The 20,081-nt window shown below is 40.2% G+C and overlaps 1 protein-coding gene across 5 annotated transcripts in view; it reads left to right on the top strand.

Annotated features, from left to right (window-relative positions):
- Positions 1 to 20,081, top strand: part of LOC129102632 (zinc finger protein 609-like) — a 72,334-nt gene that overhangs the window by 11,120 nt on the left and 41,133 nt on the right. For all 5 annotated transcript variants that reach the window (XM_054612880.1, XM_054612872.1, XM_054612887.1 and 2 more), the window contains exon 2: positions 11,260 to 12,146. In XM_054612880.1, coding sequence (XP_054468855.1) covers positions 11,388 to 12,146 — 759 coding nt within the window. In that variant the 5' untranslated portion in view covers positions 11,260 to 11,387. The remainder of the gene's footprint in view (positions 1 to 11,259; positions 12,147 to 20,081) is intronic.

Raw genomic sequence — 20,081 nt, 5'->3', positions numbered from 1 at the left:
TTTCCACTCCTATTTTCAACCAGAAAGCAAATGGACAAATGCTTGATTTATGTGTTGGATGAAAGGAGAGATACAGTGAGAAACATCATGCCTCCACTCACAAACAAACTGCGTTTCATAATATGCTAACCTGTGTCTGTAACAGTCTATAAATGGCGACGCTGTTATGATAAGATGTCAATTTTGTTAATTAAATGCCACCGCTTTAGACAAAACTCTTGATAGCGGTTGTTTGCCATATGGCAGCGGAGTACTGAACTGTAAATTGCTTGTTGTGGCAACGCATTATATGTTGATGTATAGACCTTATTTTTACATCTCGGGGAAGAGAATGTGTGCACAACATCCATCGTCCATCTGTCCACCTTAAAATCAAGTGGACCTTTTATTTTTCAAATGTGCTGCTTCCTTTTTTGACTTGTTTAATGGTATCTTTCTTGGTTTTTGTAAGCTCCCCTCTGTCTTTATATTACCATGTAAATGCCTTTTGTCAAATGTATGCCAAAAATGGAGGTGTTTGTGGTAGCTGTGGCAGAATCTGGCTCGTAGTGACTTTCTGCTGATTCAGAAAAGGAAACCTTCATCTTTGGTTAAGCTTAGCGGCGTCTTCCCTTATGCTAATCTTCCTTATTTGAAGCCCGACTTTAGTCCAGCTAACTGGATGGAATCGGGCGCGACCGTCACACCGATTATCCTCCTAATGAGAAAGAGCTTGAGCCCGTCGAGCTGACTGACGACCTCCACTCCTGACATCACTGCTGATTCCTGGGTCTGATTAAATCAAGTGTCCTTAACGCTGCCAGATGATCCAAAGTCTGGGTTGTTTATCTGAAACAGTTCAGTGACTGCAGTTTGAGACCACTGAGGGGCGGAAGAGGAAATGCCTATTAAACAGAAATGATCATATCCTGTCATCATCATAGAGTGCATGAGTGAAAATGAGAGCGCTAAGTGTCTCTATGCCTACTAGGAAATATAAATTTATATGGACTAGACATATTGCTAAATGTTAATATAGTATTTAAGTAGCGCTGTTGGGGATTTTTATCATTTGGCTCAACAGCCCTGTTGAGAAATCACTTCTATATCTGCTGTAGTGTTTTGAGTATTCAGTTCCTGGAGTGGTTAGGCATTAAGTTAATTATGTCTAATACGCTTCCTGCTATACTCATCACCTCTTATTTACCAATTTAAACCTTTTTTTTTTAACTTACAGATAAATATAAAAATGCATCCACACATAAACATCACCTCCATAAAATGTCATCTCTCCTACAGCTGCCAGTTAGCTCATTTGTTGTTACTTTGGTAACCATTTAAGTAATTTGATTCATTACATGTGATCATGTTGTGCTTAACTTCCTGCTTATTTGCGTATAATACAATACGTTGTTTCTTGCCAGCTGGCGTCTTCAGAGCAAGCAAACAGAAACTAATTAGACTTTTATGTAACTGAGGCAAATAGTAGATCCACCCAAAAAGAAGGTGCTGTTCAAATGATGAATAATAAAACGGATCAACTTATAAAAACATTTAATTGCTGTATTTATATTACAACCGCAGCAGACACTAAACAGTAAATCCCTCACAAAGTTCAGACACTTCATGGCTACTGCTTTTGTTTTGGATTTGTCTGCTTGCACTTCTGAAGCTTCTTGTCATGCTGCTGTCAGATCTTTTGAGGTCTTTTGTAACAAGATGTCAGAATCACGCCAGTTGGTCTTATTGTGTGGATGTCTGGTCGTCATGTATTAGCACTATTTTGTCTGCAAACCTTTGCAGCAAAGAAACACACTGAGGTTGTATTTATACCAAATCAGATTATCCGGCTGCGGAAGGGATGTAGTTCCACACTAAAGTAAACACTCAAAAAATGACTCAAATTGTGTGTACGCACAAAGACAGAAATATGCATTCTTTTGGGCAGATTGATGAAGCTGATTCGGTTTTAGAAATTTAAATCATTGTGGAACCAGGCACACATGTATCAGTCTCATTTCCATACCGCAGCTAGCCATAAATGGATGTCGAAACGCCCATAAACATCTGTTTGCATATATAACTCACCGACTGTGTCGCATTGGAGAGGTTCTCCAACGGCGCCAGAGCTGCTGTAAATGCTTCGGATGTGGATGTTTGTAGCGTCAATACCATACAAACATAGGGCTATGAAAATGTCTATCATTAATATTATTTCAATACAGGTTCGATCACAATGTTAAACCAACTGCCAAATTGCTTTAGGGCAGTATATACGTCAGTTCGGCGGCTTTTTACATTAAGATCCTTGCACACCCCAGTCCCCAATACAGGCATATTTCAAGTGCAGTCTATCCGTTGTCTTTAACCAGCACAATGGGTCCACATCTAAATCAGACTACGGAACAAAGAAATGCAGCAACGACAGTGTTTTGTTTGTTGCCGCTTGTGTAGCCTAGAAACAGTGTCTCTGTTGTGTGAGATACAGCGGTTAACGGATCAATAAATAATCTAAGAGGCCGGGCACACCCCAAAAAACACGGATACTTATTACATTTATGGTGGCGCATTCAGTTGGTATGAAAGTTTGACTTTATCACACTTGCATATCCATTACTTGTACATCTAAAACTGGAACATAAAACTACTCTCTACAGCTAAGCTCGGTTAATATAACCAATGATATAATAATAAGTGAGGTTATGTGTAGGTATTAATTATAATGGACTTAAAATGTCCTTCTACATGTCGTACAAAATGGAGCAGCTGTTGTGATTCATGCTACATTTGCTTTCCCCTTTCTCTCCACGGCACACATCTCACATCCTGTACGAATATATCATCAACTGCGATGTTGTTGTGCTGAAGGTGACCGGTTGGATTATTCTAACATACCGCTCAACCCTAGTACAGACTTCCACATTCAGCCTCTCCTCTGAGACATTAAGCATGCACTCAGCGATCCTACTTTTCACAAACACAAAACAAGTGTGCCACAGCAGATGCTGCTGCTGTTTATTATATCGACTGGCATCGAGACAGTGTCTCAATTATGGAATGAAGTGAGCGAAGATAATGGGACGTGTTTTGATAATCTTAGTGACTTGCTTTTGTAATTCAGAAATCGTGGCAGTGTGCAGTGGCTGAGCATGTTAATGGAGCTTCTCCTGTTTCTGCCGGAGTCTTCCTTTGAGCACAGGAAAAATCAATCTGGCACCGTGTCAAGGTTTTAAGATCTGGTTTTCCTTACACTCTGGTCTCTGTATCAGCTGTGGCCACAGACGATCCACAATTTGATTATTTATTCGTACTCATCCGTCGGTCGGATTCCCAGTTTAAAGTGGTCGCCACTATTTTCTGCTTTACAAAATAATGGTCTTGGAAGTGTCATATATATATTTGTGTATGCTTTCATTCCTAAGAAGGATTGGGGAAATTGTGTTGACACTGTGCTGGAAATGAAGTTATTTCCAATAGTATGTCAAAGAGAACCTCATTCATATCCTGCATGAATGAGGATAAGGTCATTTACTGAGGAGAGCTTTTAAACGATCAAATGACAGTAGATGCACTTAATTAAGCTTTGATTCAGCTGAACCAAATGTTTGCTTACTTCTAAAACGGATGTTTAGCTCAATTTGATTGCAGTTCACACAGAGCTGACTTCATCTGTCAGCTGCTTTAAACCTTGAGAGAAAGTCTTTGATGGTGAAATCAAAAGATTAAACGACGGAACAAAGTGAGCATAAGCTGTCTAGCAAGAAACATTGCTTAGATTCAATTTCAATGCTGATTTGTAAGGAAGTTTAACTCACAAATAAAATGTTAATGATTAGTTAGCCAGCTAATAAAAGCTGTAATTGCCCCATAACCTATAACCATGGCATATTGTTAACTGGAGGCTTTTTCTAGTTCTGGTGCTAGTCATCACCTGAACAACATATTTTGTTAAGTATACACAATAATTATAGTGCAAGTAACACTTCATTTATTTTTATTTGTTGGCAGATATCTCTATTTCTCCACATTTCCCATCAAGATGTCGGCTATCTCCAGCCCACACATTTACTTAATTTATGCAATTATCTGTCTGCATTTTTTTAAACGCCTACTAAGATTTGTTTTAAATCTTTCTCTTCAAACTGATTGAATCACTAATAGCGTGGAACTAGTGTGAAGGCAGAACTATTCATTTCACTGATTCCCTTACGATATATTATACTTATTATATTTTAACATATAACTTATGTGCTTTTTTAATCCTTTAACACAATATTTGTGGGCCACAGTAATGACAGCCACGTGTTCGAAATAACAGATATTCAATCAAAACAAAAAACATTCACTAGCATACAGCTGATTTTGTGCTATTGTAGTTATATAAATATAGTAATCTGTGCCAGAGGGATCATGCAATCGGTTGCATGCATCTGTGAAGGTGAGTGAGTCATTCTGTCCACGGCTAAGCTTCATTCTGCTGCAGCAAACCACATCATATTTTGGGCACCCTGTTATGGCTGCATGCTTAAGGACCTTTTATGGTTGCGGTGACTTGCACTTCTTTTCTAAATACCTTTTATTGTTTCATACTGCCATTGACTGCTTGCTGACTGCTCACTCACCACTCTTAACCGGCTACTAGCCTGTAAGGCCGCTAGTAATAACACAGCTGAGTGCTTCTAGGACTCCCTAATGGCTACTCTGCGTTCAAAGACACAGTGGGGTGAAACAGTTTGCTCACTTTTAGGGTTTTGGACTGTGTACGCCAAACAGCTGACGGAACTAACAGTAAACACAAACTGCTGAGTACATATCGGCCGTTTCTCTGCAGCCAGAGACACAGGGGCGGTGGAAACAGTTTGCTCACTTTAAGTGTTTTGGATGGTGTGTTTGTTAGTGATCTGAGCTACCAGTACACACACTGCTGAGTACGTTGCAGCCACACAGCCACTGCTATCAGAGCAGACAGCTTGGTAAGTTTCATTTTGCTTTTTGGCAAGATTGGATGAAATATCTTGTACGACAACTTTGAGACGATTGCCTGCATACATCGCTGCTTGTTTTTGAGTTTGAATGGAGTTTTATAAAAGCCTTACAGGCCATTTGTGTCTAGCTGCAGGGTTTAGTCAACTGTGGTTGTATTCATTCAATCACACAGTACAGCAGTGGTCGTTGCAGACACACCTGGGAGAGCTCTGCAGTCTGCTGAATGCACTTTTCTTGTTTATGTAGCCGTTTCATTGCTGCTAAATAGAATGGGTAGGACTTTTGGTCAGCAGGACTTACAACCATATCAACTTTTCCTCTGTTTTGCCCTTCTGTTCAAAGTGAGCCGTCATTTTTTTTTTCCAACCAAAAACTGAGCTTTTTAACACAGTCTATAATTCTCATGAATCTTGGGTTTTGTAAACTATCTCATATGCCTGCTCAGACATAGTGAGGAGTTCTGTGGCAGTAATTGTATAGCATGTGCATTTAATGTCAGACGATCACGCAATCGTAAAATAGCAATTAATTTAACAGTCTGTGAAGCAACACAGGAAATTGTTTTTGCCTGGTTAACAGGTAGAATTTATGAACTGTGTTTAAGTCTAATGTCCTGAAAACATAAGTCGCTCTTTTACATGTAAACTCTGGACGCTTATTTATTCACCTTAGTGTGGATGTAGTCTTGATCGGACAAAGCATGCAGGATACTCATAAGAAAACAAAGAGACAGATCACTGTAGTCGTGTTTCTCCACTTAACCGTCTTTATTGAAAAACTACCGTTGAGAATGGTACCGTTTTAGGCTGTGTGGTGTGGGAGCTTTTTCTTTTTACTGCATCACACAAGAGCCCGGACATTAAATCTTAATCAGCCAGAGAACAATCTGCATATTTCACACTTATTTGGTTACTGTCGATGTGAGTTATACAGCTGCCAGTCCAAGAGATACAGAAAGCTGCTGCAGTCAGGGCTAATAAAAAAAAAAAAAATCAACCCTTTGGCAATAATACTAAGAATACCAAACACCAACCACAGTGACCTCATTAAGGATCTAATTTAGGTTGAGCATAACCTTACAATTTGATCTAAAGTAGGGCTGGGCTATATGTCTAAAATCTGCTATCACTATATTACTAATCTTATATCTTGATAACTATCTATCTATATATATATATATATATATATATATATATATATATATATACTCTAAAACCACACGGTTTTCTATACTCATGTGAATTAAATACATTAAATACAAATGAAAAGTATTGAGTATTTACTCATTTATATATATATATTTCTCATTTCATATTAAATTATTATTGCTCAGCCTAAATCTAAAGATGAAAATACACGTTTCATAAGATATAGGACACCAAACAAAAAAAATCAATGTAATGCCTTCAAATGTGCTTCAGTGAGGTCGCACTTCTTCCTGTCGTTGACATATTTACTGATAAAGATACTGGCCGACCCACAGACTCCTGATTCCCATCACCTGGACTGTTCTATTTCGGTAATCAGCTCAAGCACACAATCCAATTACATGGAGGTTACTGTGGGGCTCTGTGGACGAGGACCTGCCTTTTTAAAATGACCTGCAGAGAGAAGGATTCACATTGTCAGACTGTGTGCAATTCAAGTTTGTAACAACCCATTTGCATTTTGTCCTAGTGACTCGTAAACGGAAGCATATCAGAAAAACAACATTGTAACTACTAATCTATCTGTGTTTTATGTTGGCAAGTACATACAGATCTTGTTATTGTACTCATTGTTGTGACTATGGCCAATTATGTGGTGCTAAATGGATGATTTAAACAATGTGTTCATGTTTTACTACCTTGGAGTACTTTCCCTTTAACAGAGCGTGATGGTTGAATCTTATGGGTGACTTTGTATAGCCAAGAAAAACAAAAATCTGATCTTGTTCTCACAAAAATAACCATCTTGATTGGGATTTTCTCAGAAAGTCTACACAGTTTGAATACTGGGTTGTATTTGTTTGGGTAGGACTGAACCCAGAATTTTAAATTAAAGAATAATCTATTGGTTTTTTATTTGTTATTAATATTTTTTTCCATAGAACAAAATGTATTCCATACACAAGTTGTGAGTGCTTATTTTGTCTGACCAAAGTCAACAAACCCAACCATTCTCAATTTATAAAACGGACATTAAATAAACAAACCCTCTCTTTGCTTCTTACCATTTGGTTTATTGTTTTAGTAATGTGCGGCGGGGGTGTTGGCCCAACCTCAGAGCTCCTGCATACGCCTCGCTGTTCAACCAGTCAGCGCATGTTTGATGCACAGAGCCACAGCTATGCAGGGCATGTAGTTGAGATTTTCCGAGGTGTTAAAACCTCCTCAGTGAGCTACGACAAACCCAGACTCCCCCTGATCCTCTGCAAGATCATTTAAAAACAACTTTGGAGACGCATCTTTCAGCTCTTAATGAGATTTTGAGTATTGGGAGCAGAGATGAGACAATAATCATCATGACTGCATACCTCCAATTTAAAAAAAAAAAACAAAAAAAAACATCATAGCTTTGTGTTTAATGAGTTTACACTTTTAGCAGGAACAACAACAAACAAAGGTCTGGCAGCAGTGCCATGCCAGTAAAACACATTTACTGTGACCAGAGAATGCTCATATTTCTGTCATTATGGTAGCTACGTTTTTAATATTAACTCTCATCTTACTTCAGTAATTATTGTGATGCAATCATGCAAAGAGATTTCTCTGGCTCAGATAATCACACTGTGAAATCGTCTTGTTGACACATGCCTAATGTAGGGGCACAATTAATTCATGCCTGAGCTGCTTTTTTTTTTTTTTTTTATCTGTGCAATTCGAACTATAATTACCTGTTCTGCGTTCTGACATACATGACTTGAAACACATGTCAGGCATCACAATATGATTAGTTTTTTTTTTTGCCCTAGATAAAAGTGAATGTACTTGTTGTTGTGTTTTGTCACAGTAGGAGTCTCTCGTTCATATTTCCCCCGTGCACTTCTTGTTATTTGCCACCTTTTTCTTTGCAAACCCTCTCGATACACACCTCTGTCTGTCACATATAAACAGCAAACTAGCTAGATAAGTCCGGCGTTGTTCTCTGTAATGAGCAATATCAGTGCCCCGAATATAGACGAGCCTCATACTCTACCTTGTGATCTGGTGTAACGTCGTTCTCGCGTGCAGAAAAAAAACAACATTACACCAGGTCCGATTCAGTCGTGTTCCATAGCAAATCGACCAGAAATAAATAGCTCTCTTTTTCTGCACCTCCACTGCAGCTCATGTGGCCCCTGTGATAGATTGCTGAATGAAACTGGATCTGTGAAGAAAAAAAAAAAAAAAAAAAAAGAAAAAAAAAAAAAAAAAAAGGACAAGCACTTTGGGAGTTGCACAGCCTGCATGCCTTTCGCTCAACAGGCCACTCACTGGGACATTTCCTCTGCAGGGCTTGCACTGCAGTTCCAGCTAAAGGCAGTACAGTAGGTCAACCGCCGATAGAGTTACAACCTCTCCTTTGTGGAGGTGTTTGACAAATTAGACCTCACAACTGTTTACCCAGTCAAACAGGGACAGCTGCATCTCTCCGCCCTCCAAAAACCTGCCACTGACTGTTGTTCCTTTGGGGAGCCATCTGTGAGGAATAAACAGGCACGGTGTTCAAATGATTGTTCAACAGTTTTACCTCTTGTCACTGCTTGGGGGGGGAGGGGTTGGCGATACGAATGGCTCCTTAACTGAATCAACAAGAGCTCTGTGCATTATGTGAACCAGCTGCCATTTTGGCCTGTTGTTCTAATGAGAGCTGAGTAATGGTAGGTGGTGCAAAATGACTGCTTCTCTGGGGGAACAACCCTAGCTTTAAAGAGCAGCATCTGTACTGTAACAGTCAGATGTAGTTGTTGTATTTTCACATCCCTTTATTTCCCAGAGGAAGATGCAACTAGGCTCGCCCGGTATGCAGTGAACAGATGGTTTATATATGTAATATTTCTTCCAGCTCTTCCATTATAGAGAGATTAATTTAATTGTACTCCGAACTGTAATGAAGCGTAAAATGTGCTGATATCCCCGTACAATCTCTCTGGATGCTGTCGTAGTTATCGGAGAAGCTTCAGGATTTGACTTGATAAGCCCATCAAGATGAGCTGTATTTAGTGCGGGCTAATCGTCTGAGGATGTACACTGAATTTGTAATAATTTCACGGTTTGCGGTTTGAATTACGTGCAGGTCGGCTGTGCTTTGTGAGTTTTACAACTCGAACAAATAATGTAGGGTTTAAATATTCAACACTTTTTAAGCAAGTGGGATCCTCAATAACTAGAAAATGGTGGTTGTTTTTTTATCAATTCTTAATCTTAATTTAATTAAGAGAACACAACGAGGAGAAGTATGTGGGAATGTCTTTAATTTAAAACCAGTTACATCTCAGCACAATTCAGTTAACCAATTAAACCCAGATATCCAAATAGAAAAGAGAGGATTCTTTGCTTGAGATGCAAAACGCATCATAAACACACAATTGGTAGAAGTCAGAAATAAGAACATATGTACATGATTTTGTTATGATCTCTCCAGGGCTCCACTGTGAATCGTTAAGCTTTTTATTGAACCAAGCACAAAGAGAACCATCAGAATTAATGCTTGTTTGAGGCCATATTGATCTCATAGCCCTTACCACCACTCCAGAGTCATTTGTGCTCCTGCTTACTCATCCGTCATGTTCTTGATCGCACGGGGAAGATGACAACTACAGATGTGAGTTTTAATTATTTACCAACATGCAGTGAGCTCTCGGGGGGGACTGAAAGCGCAGGGTTTTCAGAAAATATACTCTTTCTGGTATCAAAACCATCAGCACTAGTGTATTAAAAGCTTCTCGGGGTTAAACCATAAGATGCAATGATAAAAGATTTTCCCAGAGCAGATAGGAGTATTAAATGGTTCTTCTGGTGAATTGGTTGATGCTTTGTAACCGTCTGAGTTCTACAAAGAGTAGAATTTGTTCAGAATAAAAAGAAACAGTTGATTGAATGTTTATTAGTACAGAAAGCCCATTTAAAACGCGTATCATTATAGCACTTCTGGTGCACAGTCAGCTATGGTTCCACAAGTTACATTTTAGGAAAATCCACCATTTTTCCTCAAAGCAGATTTGAACTAATCCAAATAGAATTGGTTGTAGTATTTAAAATGGACAAACTAATTGGCTGAGGCTGAAGGCGAGTACTTAAGAGCCGTAATGGTACTGATGTAGCTCCCAAGGCCAACTGTATTTATATAGCATGTGTTATTTAACTGTATTTATATAGCATGTGTTATTCACATGGGAAACTCGACGGGCTTTACATTAATAATCCTCTTCATAATTTCTGTGTGGTGTTTAACAAAAAATAATATAAAAGGTGTTAAAGAGATTTCACGGCCTCTCGCGATGAACACGGCAAAAACACACAAGTTGTTGCACAATATTTTTCTTTTTAACCAATCGCTGTTGTATTTTAGATAAAAATAAATATTCAGATAAAACAAAAGAGGACCTACAGTCCTCTAAACCCGGAACCCCAATCTGAGAACATGTATCATCTGAATTGTGGAAATAACCCTAAATTCTTGAGGTTTCGTTTTGAAGAACAAGTTTTTTTTATTAATGTTGATGTGCATTTGGTCCAAAATTGAGATCTCCCCTGGAAGTAATTTGCTGAAATATATGAAACATGTTGACCTTTTGGCTAAATTATGCAAGCAAATACAGCAAGCTGATGTTCTCCCGAGCCACACACTGGTTCATTCATGTTTTTTAAGCTCCTCTGCTAATGCAAGATTAGCATTGTGTGCTGGAGTTGAAAAGGCACGGCTCCATAAACCATGTGGGGGGGGGGGGTTGAGGCCAGCGACTCCTTATTTATCAGCAGTGACACTATCAGCAGTGCCCTGTGAAAAGAGAGCCAGTCACTCAGAACAGTGGGGCCACCTTGGCTGTCAAAGCAGGATTTAAGCTACATTTCCCAAGGTTGCCATGGCGACTGTGGGAAGTGATTATGAGGAGAGGGGTTTCGACGCAGTGCTGTCACACCAGTGGGTATAACCACGGTGGTTTGCTCCGTAACATAAAAAGAATCAACAGGACGTGATCCAACAATTTAGATTTTTATTTTTTTTATTGTACCCCAATGAAATGCGCTGTTCTGTGATTGCAGAGTTGTAGTACTGTTCTTTCTATTTCATTATTCGACTAATAATAATCCTTTTCTCTCTCCGTTCTAGGACAACATGTGGTTAAATGGAACAGGAACGAGTAGAACGTGAGGATTCTCTAACCCTAGCCCCCGAGTCCCAACCGTCTGAGAGGGTGTCGGACCTCATCGAGGCAATCCTGGGCCGTTGGCACTAAAATGTCCCTAAGTGGTGGCACTGCAGGCGGGAAAGGTGTGGACTCTAATGCGGTGGACACTTACGATAGCGGGGATGAGTGGGATATCGGTGTTGGAAATCTGATTATCGACCTTGACGCTGACTTAGAGAAGGACAAACTTGAGATGTCTGGCACCAAAGACGGCATGGCGGCACCACCCAGTGCAGTGGCGGCGTTGCCCGACAACATCAGGTTTGTTAGTCCGGTGTCTGGCTCGCAAGGCAAGGAGAGCAAATCCAAATACAAGCGCAGCAAGAACTCTAAAGACAATAGTAGCAAAGCTTCAGCCGGGGATGGGGGCAAAAAGGAAACTACAGGGCGGACTCAAGGGGAGCCGACGGGCACGGCAGCGAGCGCAGGAGCCGCCGCCAACAATTCCGCCCCTGGGAAGAACTTGGAAAAAGGGGGCAAAGCCTCCAGAGGTGTGCTGAGTGGCAAAAAGGAGAAAGAAGGGGCTAGCGGGAAAAGCAAGAAGGACAAAACAGACGGAGCCCCGGTCGTGGCGATAGCGGCTGCCGAGAAGGATGTCGTGTCTCAAGCCCAGGTCGCTTTGGGGAATAGTCGTAACGCGTCCTTTGAGAACACACAATCCACAGAGTTGGTGGAAGCCAATCAAATGGGGAATATTGCACTTGAACCTATAGGGATCGTACCAGCATTGACCGCAAAAACTGAACCGGAGGAGGTGGAAAATGGTAATACTGAATGCAAGACGTTAAAGAAGGTGAAAAATGAAAAGGTACGTTTTTTTTCTTTTTACTTTCTTCTGATGCTGTATGGATTTGTTTGCCACTGTGTTAGTGTATCAAAAAAAGAATTACTCCAATAATTAGTCTCTTATATCAAAGGAACCAGCGTACAAACATTCTTGTGGTTCAAAGGTTGTACTCTAGATGAAGCTACGCTAGCTAGCATCATTTTGTGGGTTGCTGTAAAATTTCTATTGTGCCCTGAAATGTGTTGGTTTTATTCTCCAGAAGCCAGCAACAAATAATACATCCGTGGAGTTGCGTTTGTCTGTGTATCGCTCAAACAATACTTGCTTTCATCAGTTTTAATTACCGTTGTATGAATGAATACAACATGCTGAATGCTTCAGGGTTCTTGAAGTCGTGCTCTGTGATAGCCTGTCGTTAACAGCCGGTCTGGAGAAGCACTCCACTCCCTGAAGCTGTCCGACATGTGATGCATTAAAAAAAAAAAAAAACACCCACTGCTGTTTTCTCTTTTGTTACCGCGCGGTGACTAAGGGCACTCTTAACGAATATGATGCTCAGGAAATGTTTTCTCGCCCCTCTTCTTGTCAGCAGAGGTTTGATTAAAAGGAAGTGTCTTCATGTTTTAAAAATGAATCCCAGCTTGTTGTGAACTGTACACGAGCCAGTAAAACTAAGCACTAATGTCAGACAAGAATACAACACACGTTGTCAGCCATATACATCACATTACGCCTGTGTGAATGTCACATCTCGTTCCACTTTTATTTTTCTTCACACAATTTCTGCGCTGACAGAATCTTACAAGAACAATATAAAGATCCGTGTAGCGTTTCACCCACACTTATCTTGTTCACTCATAGAGTTGATCTATCGCCGCGTCTATTGTTTGCCTCATAGCGGCCTTTTCATGCTCTGGCAGTATAAAAGACGGCAGAGCAGGGAGGCGCTGAGGACTGTTTTTGTCTGTCATCGTGTTCCATTCTTAATCCCACAAGCCCCAGCAATGCCTGGCGGAGCAGAGTGTGTATGTGTGTGTGTGTGTGCGCATGTGTGTGGGGGAGGGAGCCGGTGCAAAGCACGCCTTGGTCGTTTTTCCTGCTGCTCTGAAAGTGGCGTGGGGGATGGGCTGCGAGGAAGCCTGTTTGATTCCTTAAATCCAGGACACCCAGTCATGAACACGAGCCGCGCAGCCTCCTCGGGCTGACTGCTATGAAAAATATTTTTTAGAAAAGTCTTTGTAATCGTAATGTATTTGTAGAATGAAAAGGCTTTGGAGGGAGAGCCACATGAATTGGTTTTTCAACACCGAATGAAGGACAGAGGTCGCGAATGGCTTTTCAAATATCCAGCCGGTGAAATGCAGCCTTGAAAACATGATAAGAGGGATGTGATGATATTGCTGCGAACATCCATTTTGGCTTCATGAGCTGTTTTTAGGCTGCCGACCCAAGTTAATGCAAAATAAATGTGTTTTTAGAAAAAAGGGAATTTTCCATAAAACAAACAAACATCTCAAAATGGAGAAACTGGAATGATTCATCACATAAGGAAGAGGGAGGATGTAGTAAAGATGGATCTAAACCTAGCGTTGACACCAATAAGGCTCTCATCCGTTTTTAAAAGACAACCAAGCCTTATAACTTTGCAACTGGTAAAAGCCAAAGAAAAATGAGTTGTATTAATGATGTATGGTGGAGGAACTGGATACCATGTATAAGAAGATGCCCATTCATTCTAATGAAAGTTGCTCACCAGACACAACCCACCCAAAAAGTATTTAAGGCTTATGTATTGGTATGACTCATTGTGACTTATTAAATATGTGTTTGGTCCAGTGGCTCAAATGATGATGATGATGCAAAGAGTATTATCAGAGTTTCTGTTTCACTCAGAAAAATCTATTTTCCGGACATTTCTTTCGTTATGATTAAGGGGAAAATGCCGCAAAACAAAGTAAACGCTTAGAAGATTTTACCGGTCCCACGGTATGAGTGACAAGTGTAAACTCACATTTGAAATTTAGATTACATTAGCTAGCACATATACTGTATTTTACATGCCTGTTGACCTGAAACCGTCCAAGCTCTATAAAAGATGTTCCCTTAGGAAACGGTAAAAGCAATTGCAAATGACAGAAGATTTGCAGCCATGTGGACTGAAAAAACAGCATCAATCCCATTCTGAACTCCACCATAACACCAAGAACCTTAAAACATAATCTCCATGCCTAAAATGAGCATTTCACATGACATGTGATAACAGAATCCTATCCTACACCTGTTCTTAATGTTTGATTGCTGTAGATATTGTGTATTTCATGAACAGTTACATAAAATAATACAACACAGCATTATTTAAAGGTGCTAAACACGAAGCTGTGAGCATATCTATTGCCTCCACACGGCTCTCAACATGGCGACGGCCCCCCACGCCAACACGTCTTTGTAAACAAAGCACAGCGTAGCTTGAATTACAACACACAGAGGTAGAGCGACTCCATTCTCTGCTCAGGTCGACATTACTCCACTTTATCTTTGGATAGCAGATAGCTGTTTGCTGCTACGTTAATGCTCTGAATGTTAAATAGAGAAAAGAAGTATATTCGCGTGTGCGTCAGCCTCATTACATCGTGACTGCTGATTTAAAAGGAACTAGCTGTCCCCCGTCCAGTGTAATCCAACCACTAATCAGCATGTGTCTCACTAGCTGTCCTGTTCTCCGTGGTGGAGGTGTAATAGCGGGTGGGGTGGGGGGAGGGGGCTACATTGTCTGTGTCCTAACTTAAAGCTCCCCGACGCTTCGGCTCTCCGATGCTGAATAAATCATCCCTACTTCCTCCGTACGAGCGCTAACCACCTCTGAGTGCGTCTCCCTCTCCCACCTCTAATTATACAAATCCAGAGGAGTAAGGCATTCGTTAGCTGCCTCGATGTGCCACTGGCCTTGATAAATGGAGCAGCTCTCATGGAAAATTACATCGGCGGTGTTACTTTGAAAAGTGGGTGGGGGTGGGGGGGGAGAAAAAGGAAAAGGCAGCTTTTGATTGAAAGAGCCACCGCTCTGCATCGCCCGCTGATGTCCAGCTCTGCTAGTGGAGGGATCTCATGAGAGCTAGCTCTTTTTTTTTTTTTTTACCTCTTCGCCTCTCTGTGCCCCGGCTGACTGTTGCTATTGTGTTACAGCTCATTCCTTTTTAAGTAGTGCCAGGGCTTTTAAAGGCTCTGGAGGAGAAGAGAGGCTGTGACTTATTTTAAGAAGGGGGAGTGAATTACATCAAGAAGCTCACTACAAAGTCAGCCTGTTAGCTTACCTGCCTGTGCTCTTGTAAAGCAGATAAGCAGAGCTGTTTCTTTATTAACCGACGGCTCTGGAGTGCTTGTTCAAATATTTTTTAGATCTCCTCGACATCTTGCACAAACATGTATCTTGAGCTTTTTAGATCTTACATAAACGTACGCTCTTTTGCAGACATTAGTGACATATTAAGCTGCCAGTTTACTCTCTCGGAACTACCGGTCGAATAGCTTTGGAAATCCCCTCACCACACACCTTTCTAACATCAGATTAGGGACAGCTGCGTATCTCCAGCTCTCTGAATAACTCAATCTGTTAGTTTTTAGTTTCCTTCTTCAAATCGTACGGACATTCGGACAACAGAGTTTTAAAGAAATACGTATTTATCTGATCAATGCTCGATTCCACAGAAAGGTTGAAAAATCACGGTAATGAGTTATCTAGCAGCCCCAGTTTGGTTGTGATTTCTGTGTTGTTTCCTCTGCTTGTGAGAAGCATCCACCCTCGGGGAGTCCCTCACTACTACAGGAAGAACACATTTGGCTCTAATCGTTTTCCACGTCAGCCATTAGCAGCTTCACAATAACGCGAATACGGCTGGTAGGCAAAAAGCAAAACACCAGACTACATAAAGTACCAAAATAAAATAGACTCAAGGACGTTGATAACGGTTCACGCAGAACATTCTGTTCTGTCTTTTAATCACTGAACAGCTGCTGGAATGGACATAAAAATACATTTAGTAATGGTAACATTGGTTGAGCCTTTTTATATTTTCATTTAATGTGAACGTGCATGTCCCAGGGATAGTCCTTGTTTTCTGCAGACTAAGACACATACCATGCATACCCAACATTTTCAAGGTTTACAACCTCTTATCCCTCACCGACATGCCACTGCAAATCAAAACAGCCAGTAGAATCAGTGTAAATCACAATTGTTTGTTTAATCACATGATGGAAAAGAATAAACTGCAGCATACAATATTTATCCTTCAAAACCCTCCATGAATATACAGTGGTAAAAACACCTATTTATAAATCATATATATAAAACCTAACCTACATTTTTTTTAATTAAAAAATAACATCAAACCATAATTGCATCAGTATGTTTTCATCACATCTTTTGTATTTTGCTGGGTTTTTTTCAAACATGCTTATAGAGGATGTATGTATGTAGATGTGTAGGGGCTTATCAGACGAACACAACATCGCAGTACTTAATGGTGGATTGATTCAGAGATGGGAATACATTTTTCCATCTCAAGCTGCCACAAAACATACACACAGCGGCCAAGAGTAGTTGGCTCTCTCTTGTCATTTGGTACAAACCCCCAAAACGCTGCCAAATTAAAGCAATTTCAGTGTTTTTCGGTCCAACGTGTGTGGCGCTTGCTGTCGTTTTCCCTTTTTATCAGAGAAAGTCGTCAGTGATGATAATGAAACAGTTGAAACACATTTTTTCAATGTCTTATTTTTCTAAATAAAGCCCCAATCTTGCAGTTTGTACATAACTGGACCTTGAAAGACAGATGTAGACATACTTTGAGTTTATTTTATAACACAATGTAATAGTTTTATCTTGTAAAACCTCCTTGTAGTGATTTCAATAGCTTGTTTCCATCACTAAGGCCACAGTCCACTATTTCTACACCTGCGCTTCCCTCAATCGCAGTCAAGAACCTGTAACATTTACAAACATTTTCATATTTTAAATTGCTGTATAAACCAGTCATGAACCTTAATCCTAAAAAAAAAATCTATAATAGAGAACCGTTGTAGCCTTACACACCTTTTATACCAGATTCCTCTCAGCCCACAGATTCAGATATTGAATTTGAAGAAGAATGCTGCCGGCCCACAAAGTTTATAGCCTTGCTGCTCAGGAAATCCCTGTCGAGGGGAACCACAGGCTTTTTGTTTGGAAATATTTAATACTGGAACCAGGTCTTTCCACTCATAAACACTGCTGCCTGTAGTCACCTTGACCTCAGTGGATGTTTAGCCTGATTTGTGTCCCATGATCTCACCGCTTCCTGAAGGCTTTTGGGATGTGTTGTCACTTTTGATATCTGGTGTAAAGCAAGTTCAATCTGGAACAATGTTAAACGTTTAAGGAGGAGTTTTCGTTGCATTTCTTTGTGACAAGGATTCAATTCTGCCTTGAGAGCCTTGCTGGCAGCTTGTTTTGTGTTGAACACTATTTTCCATGACAGTCTTTGTCAACAGAATGCTGTTTTTAAATCAAACCTGACAATTTCCCCAAAGCCAAATGCAATATTGTTCCTTAGCTTCTTTTTTTATTAGGAAAGCTTGGTTATTTAATGAGTAATAGAATTATGTGACTCCCACTTTCATTAATTTGGTTTTATTCATCATAATCTGAAAACGCGCTCTTTTTATATTTTGTAAGATAAACATGTTTGACTTCTTTTGTCAGTATACTTGTCTATGTACAGTGTTTTAATAGATTTTTGATCACTGAGACGTTATTTTTAATGGTTCTGTTTTATTATTTTAATCATTTTTCCAATTGTTATTATTATTTTTTATTATCATTGCCTGCGGCCTGTAAAAGCTTTTGGCATCCAGCCCCTTGACATTTGGTAATAGTTTTATCTCGACATCAGTATAATTTAGAAACCTCATCATACCTTCTTCTTTAAACACATAATTAAGAATTGTTGTCTTCTTTAAACACATAATTAAGAATTTTTTTTTTTTTTTTTTTTTTCCTACGGCAACACAAAACAATATTGGGCTACTTTTACAAAAGAAGCAGTCGCATATCTGTCTAACAAAGCCCGTGTCATGCTTTGTTTTTCCCTCCCCGTCTTTCTCTCTCCCTAAGCTTTCCACGAGGTGTGTTTCTGCGTCTGGATCAGCATGCTACGAGGGGGGAGGCCTGTGTGTGTGTGTGTGTGTGTGTGTGTGTGTGTGTGTGTGGGGGGAAGGGAGCGCAAAGGCTTGTACCACTAATTCAGCTCATGAAAGACTTATGCAGCAAGAGCAGCTGTCTTCCATTGTCAGGCTGCAGATTTCCAGTGTGCCTCATTGCGCCTCTCAATGCGTGAGTAGCATTAGAGAGCCGGGGAAGGAAACAAACCAGAATAAAAAAGAGGGTAGAAACAAGCGAAGGGAGAGAGAGAGAGAGAGAGAGAGAGAGAATATCAAGACTTTTCGATGTCGGCCCAGTTGTGTATGTTTTCTATTTAAAACCGTAGTGGGTGTGCGGTTGGACCGTAGTCTAATAATAAACCATGAGCCTATTCACTCCCAGCATGCAGTATGCAGATAGATAAAAAACAGAAAAAAGAAAAGGGCTCTGCTGTGTTGAGAGGGGAGAAAGAGAGGGCATTTGAGGGGTAAGAGGAGGAGGAGGTGGTGAGGCTAAAGAACTGCCTGAGATTAGGCGAGGGGGGGGAGGGAGGGAGGGGGGTTGAACGGTGTTATGAATGGATAGAGTCTTTAACCCCCCCCCCCAACACACTGAATAGTTTGTCACAGGCTGCTGCGGCTGTATGTGGAATGAGAGGAGCTGGCTGAGAGCTCTTGGATTCCTGAATCCTTGAGGCATGTGGTCTGATTAGCAGAACAAAACCCACACAGTGGGGAGGAGCAGACGAGGCTTTTTTTTTTTTTTTCTTCCTCCCCCCCCTCGACTGGAATTTTCTACCAGCGAGGGAAGAGGTGGCTGAAAGTTTGTACCGACTTGCTACGAGTGTAACGGTAGTAACAGTAGTTTCTTGCACAATTTCTGTCACGTGAAAAGAAGTTCCTCTAAATTAAATCTAAATTTGACCCTGAAATTTACACGTTTTCTGGCACATATGTTAATATAGTTATCAATATTAAGACTTTATTTTTTTTTTTAATGCATGAAACACTGGATGAGAAAACATAAGCAGTCCAGGAGCTTAACAGCTTGTGAAAAGGTTTTGAGTTTAACAAAGAGGAAGTTAACAACAAGGCAGTGTTTGAGCAAGAGTGATTAAAGAGAGGATTACGTTCCTGGCCCTCCCCCACTAATACTTTTCTAAGGGAATTGTTTGCAGCCAGTTTGTTATTTAATGGAACAAGTTTGGGAATCACTAATGCTTCAACTGTGGAATTCTTCATTTCATTGCACCATTGCTTTTTTTTCTCAAAGATGATTGATGTCGTCTGAAGTATCACGTTTCCAAAGATGCGTTCAGTTCTCCACTTTCTTGAGTTCTTTGGTTGTCCTGCATCAAGTTAAAATAGTGCTGTATGGAATTTGCATTTTTAAAAGCTCCAGAATATAAAAGCCCATTACATTTTCAATGTGACATCAATATAATTGTATTGTCCCCCTCAAACTCTTCAATTTAGACCAATGTAAGATATTCCAGAACCTAGAACGAACCATCCAAATAGTTAGTGTTTTATTAAGTCATCACACACAATGCAATGTATACAGCCTATATATAATATAGTATACAATATAACTGAAAAGGCATAGGCAGAAGCATTACGTTTATATATTCTTATCCTACGTATTTAACTAAATGAGCTAACGGTACAACTCCATAGTAGCTTGTTAGGTAGCAAGTGGACAAATACTTACTTTACTTTGGATGGGATGGCAAATAAAGAATTAGATCACATCTGAACCTAAACACACCTTTTGAGTTTGTT

Source organism: Anoplopoma fimbria, chromosome 2 (genome assembly GCF_027596085.1).
Source record: "Anoplopoma fimbria isolate UVic2021 breed Golden Eagle Sablefish chromosome 2, Afim_UVic_2022, whole genome shotgun sequence".
NCBI classification, from domain to species: Eukaryota; Metazoa; Chordata; class Actinopteri; order Perciformes; family Anoplopomatidae; genus Anoplopoma; species Anoplopoma fimbria.
This window is presented reverse-complemented; position numbering and strand designations above follow the sequence as displayed.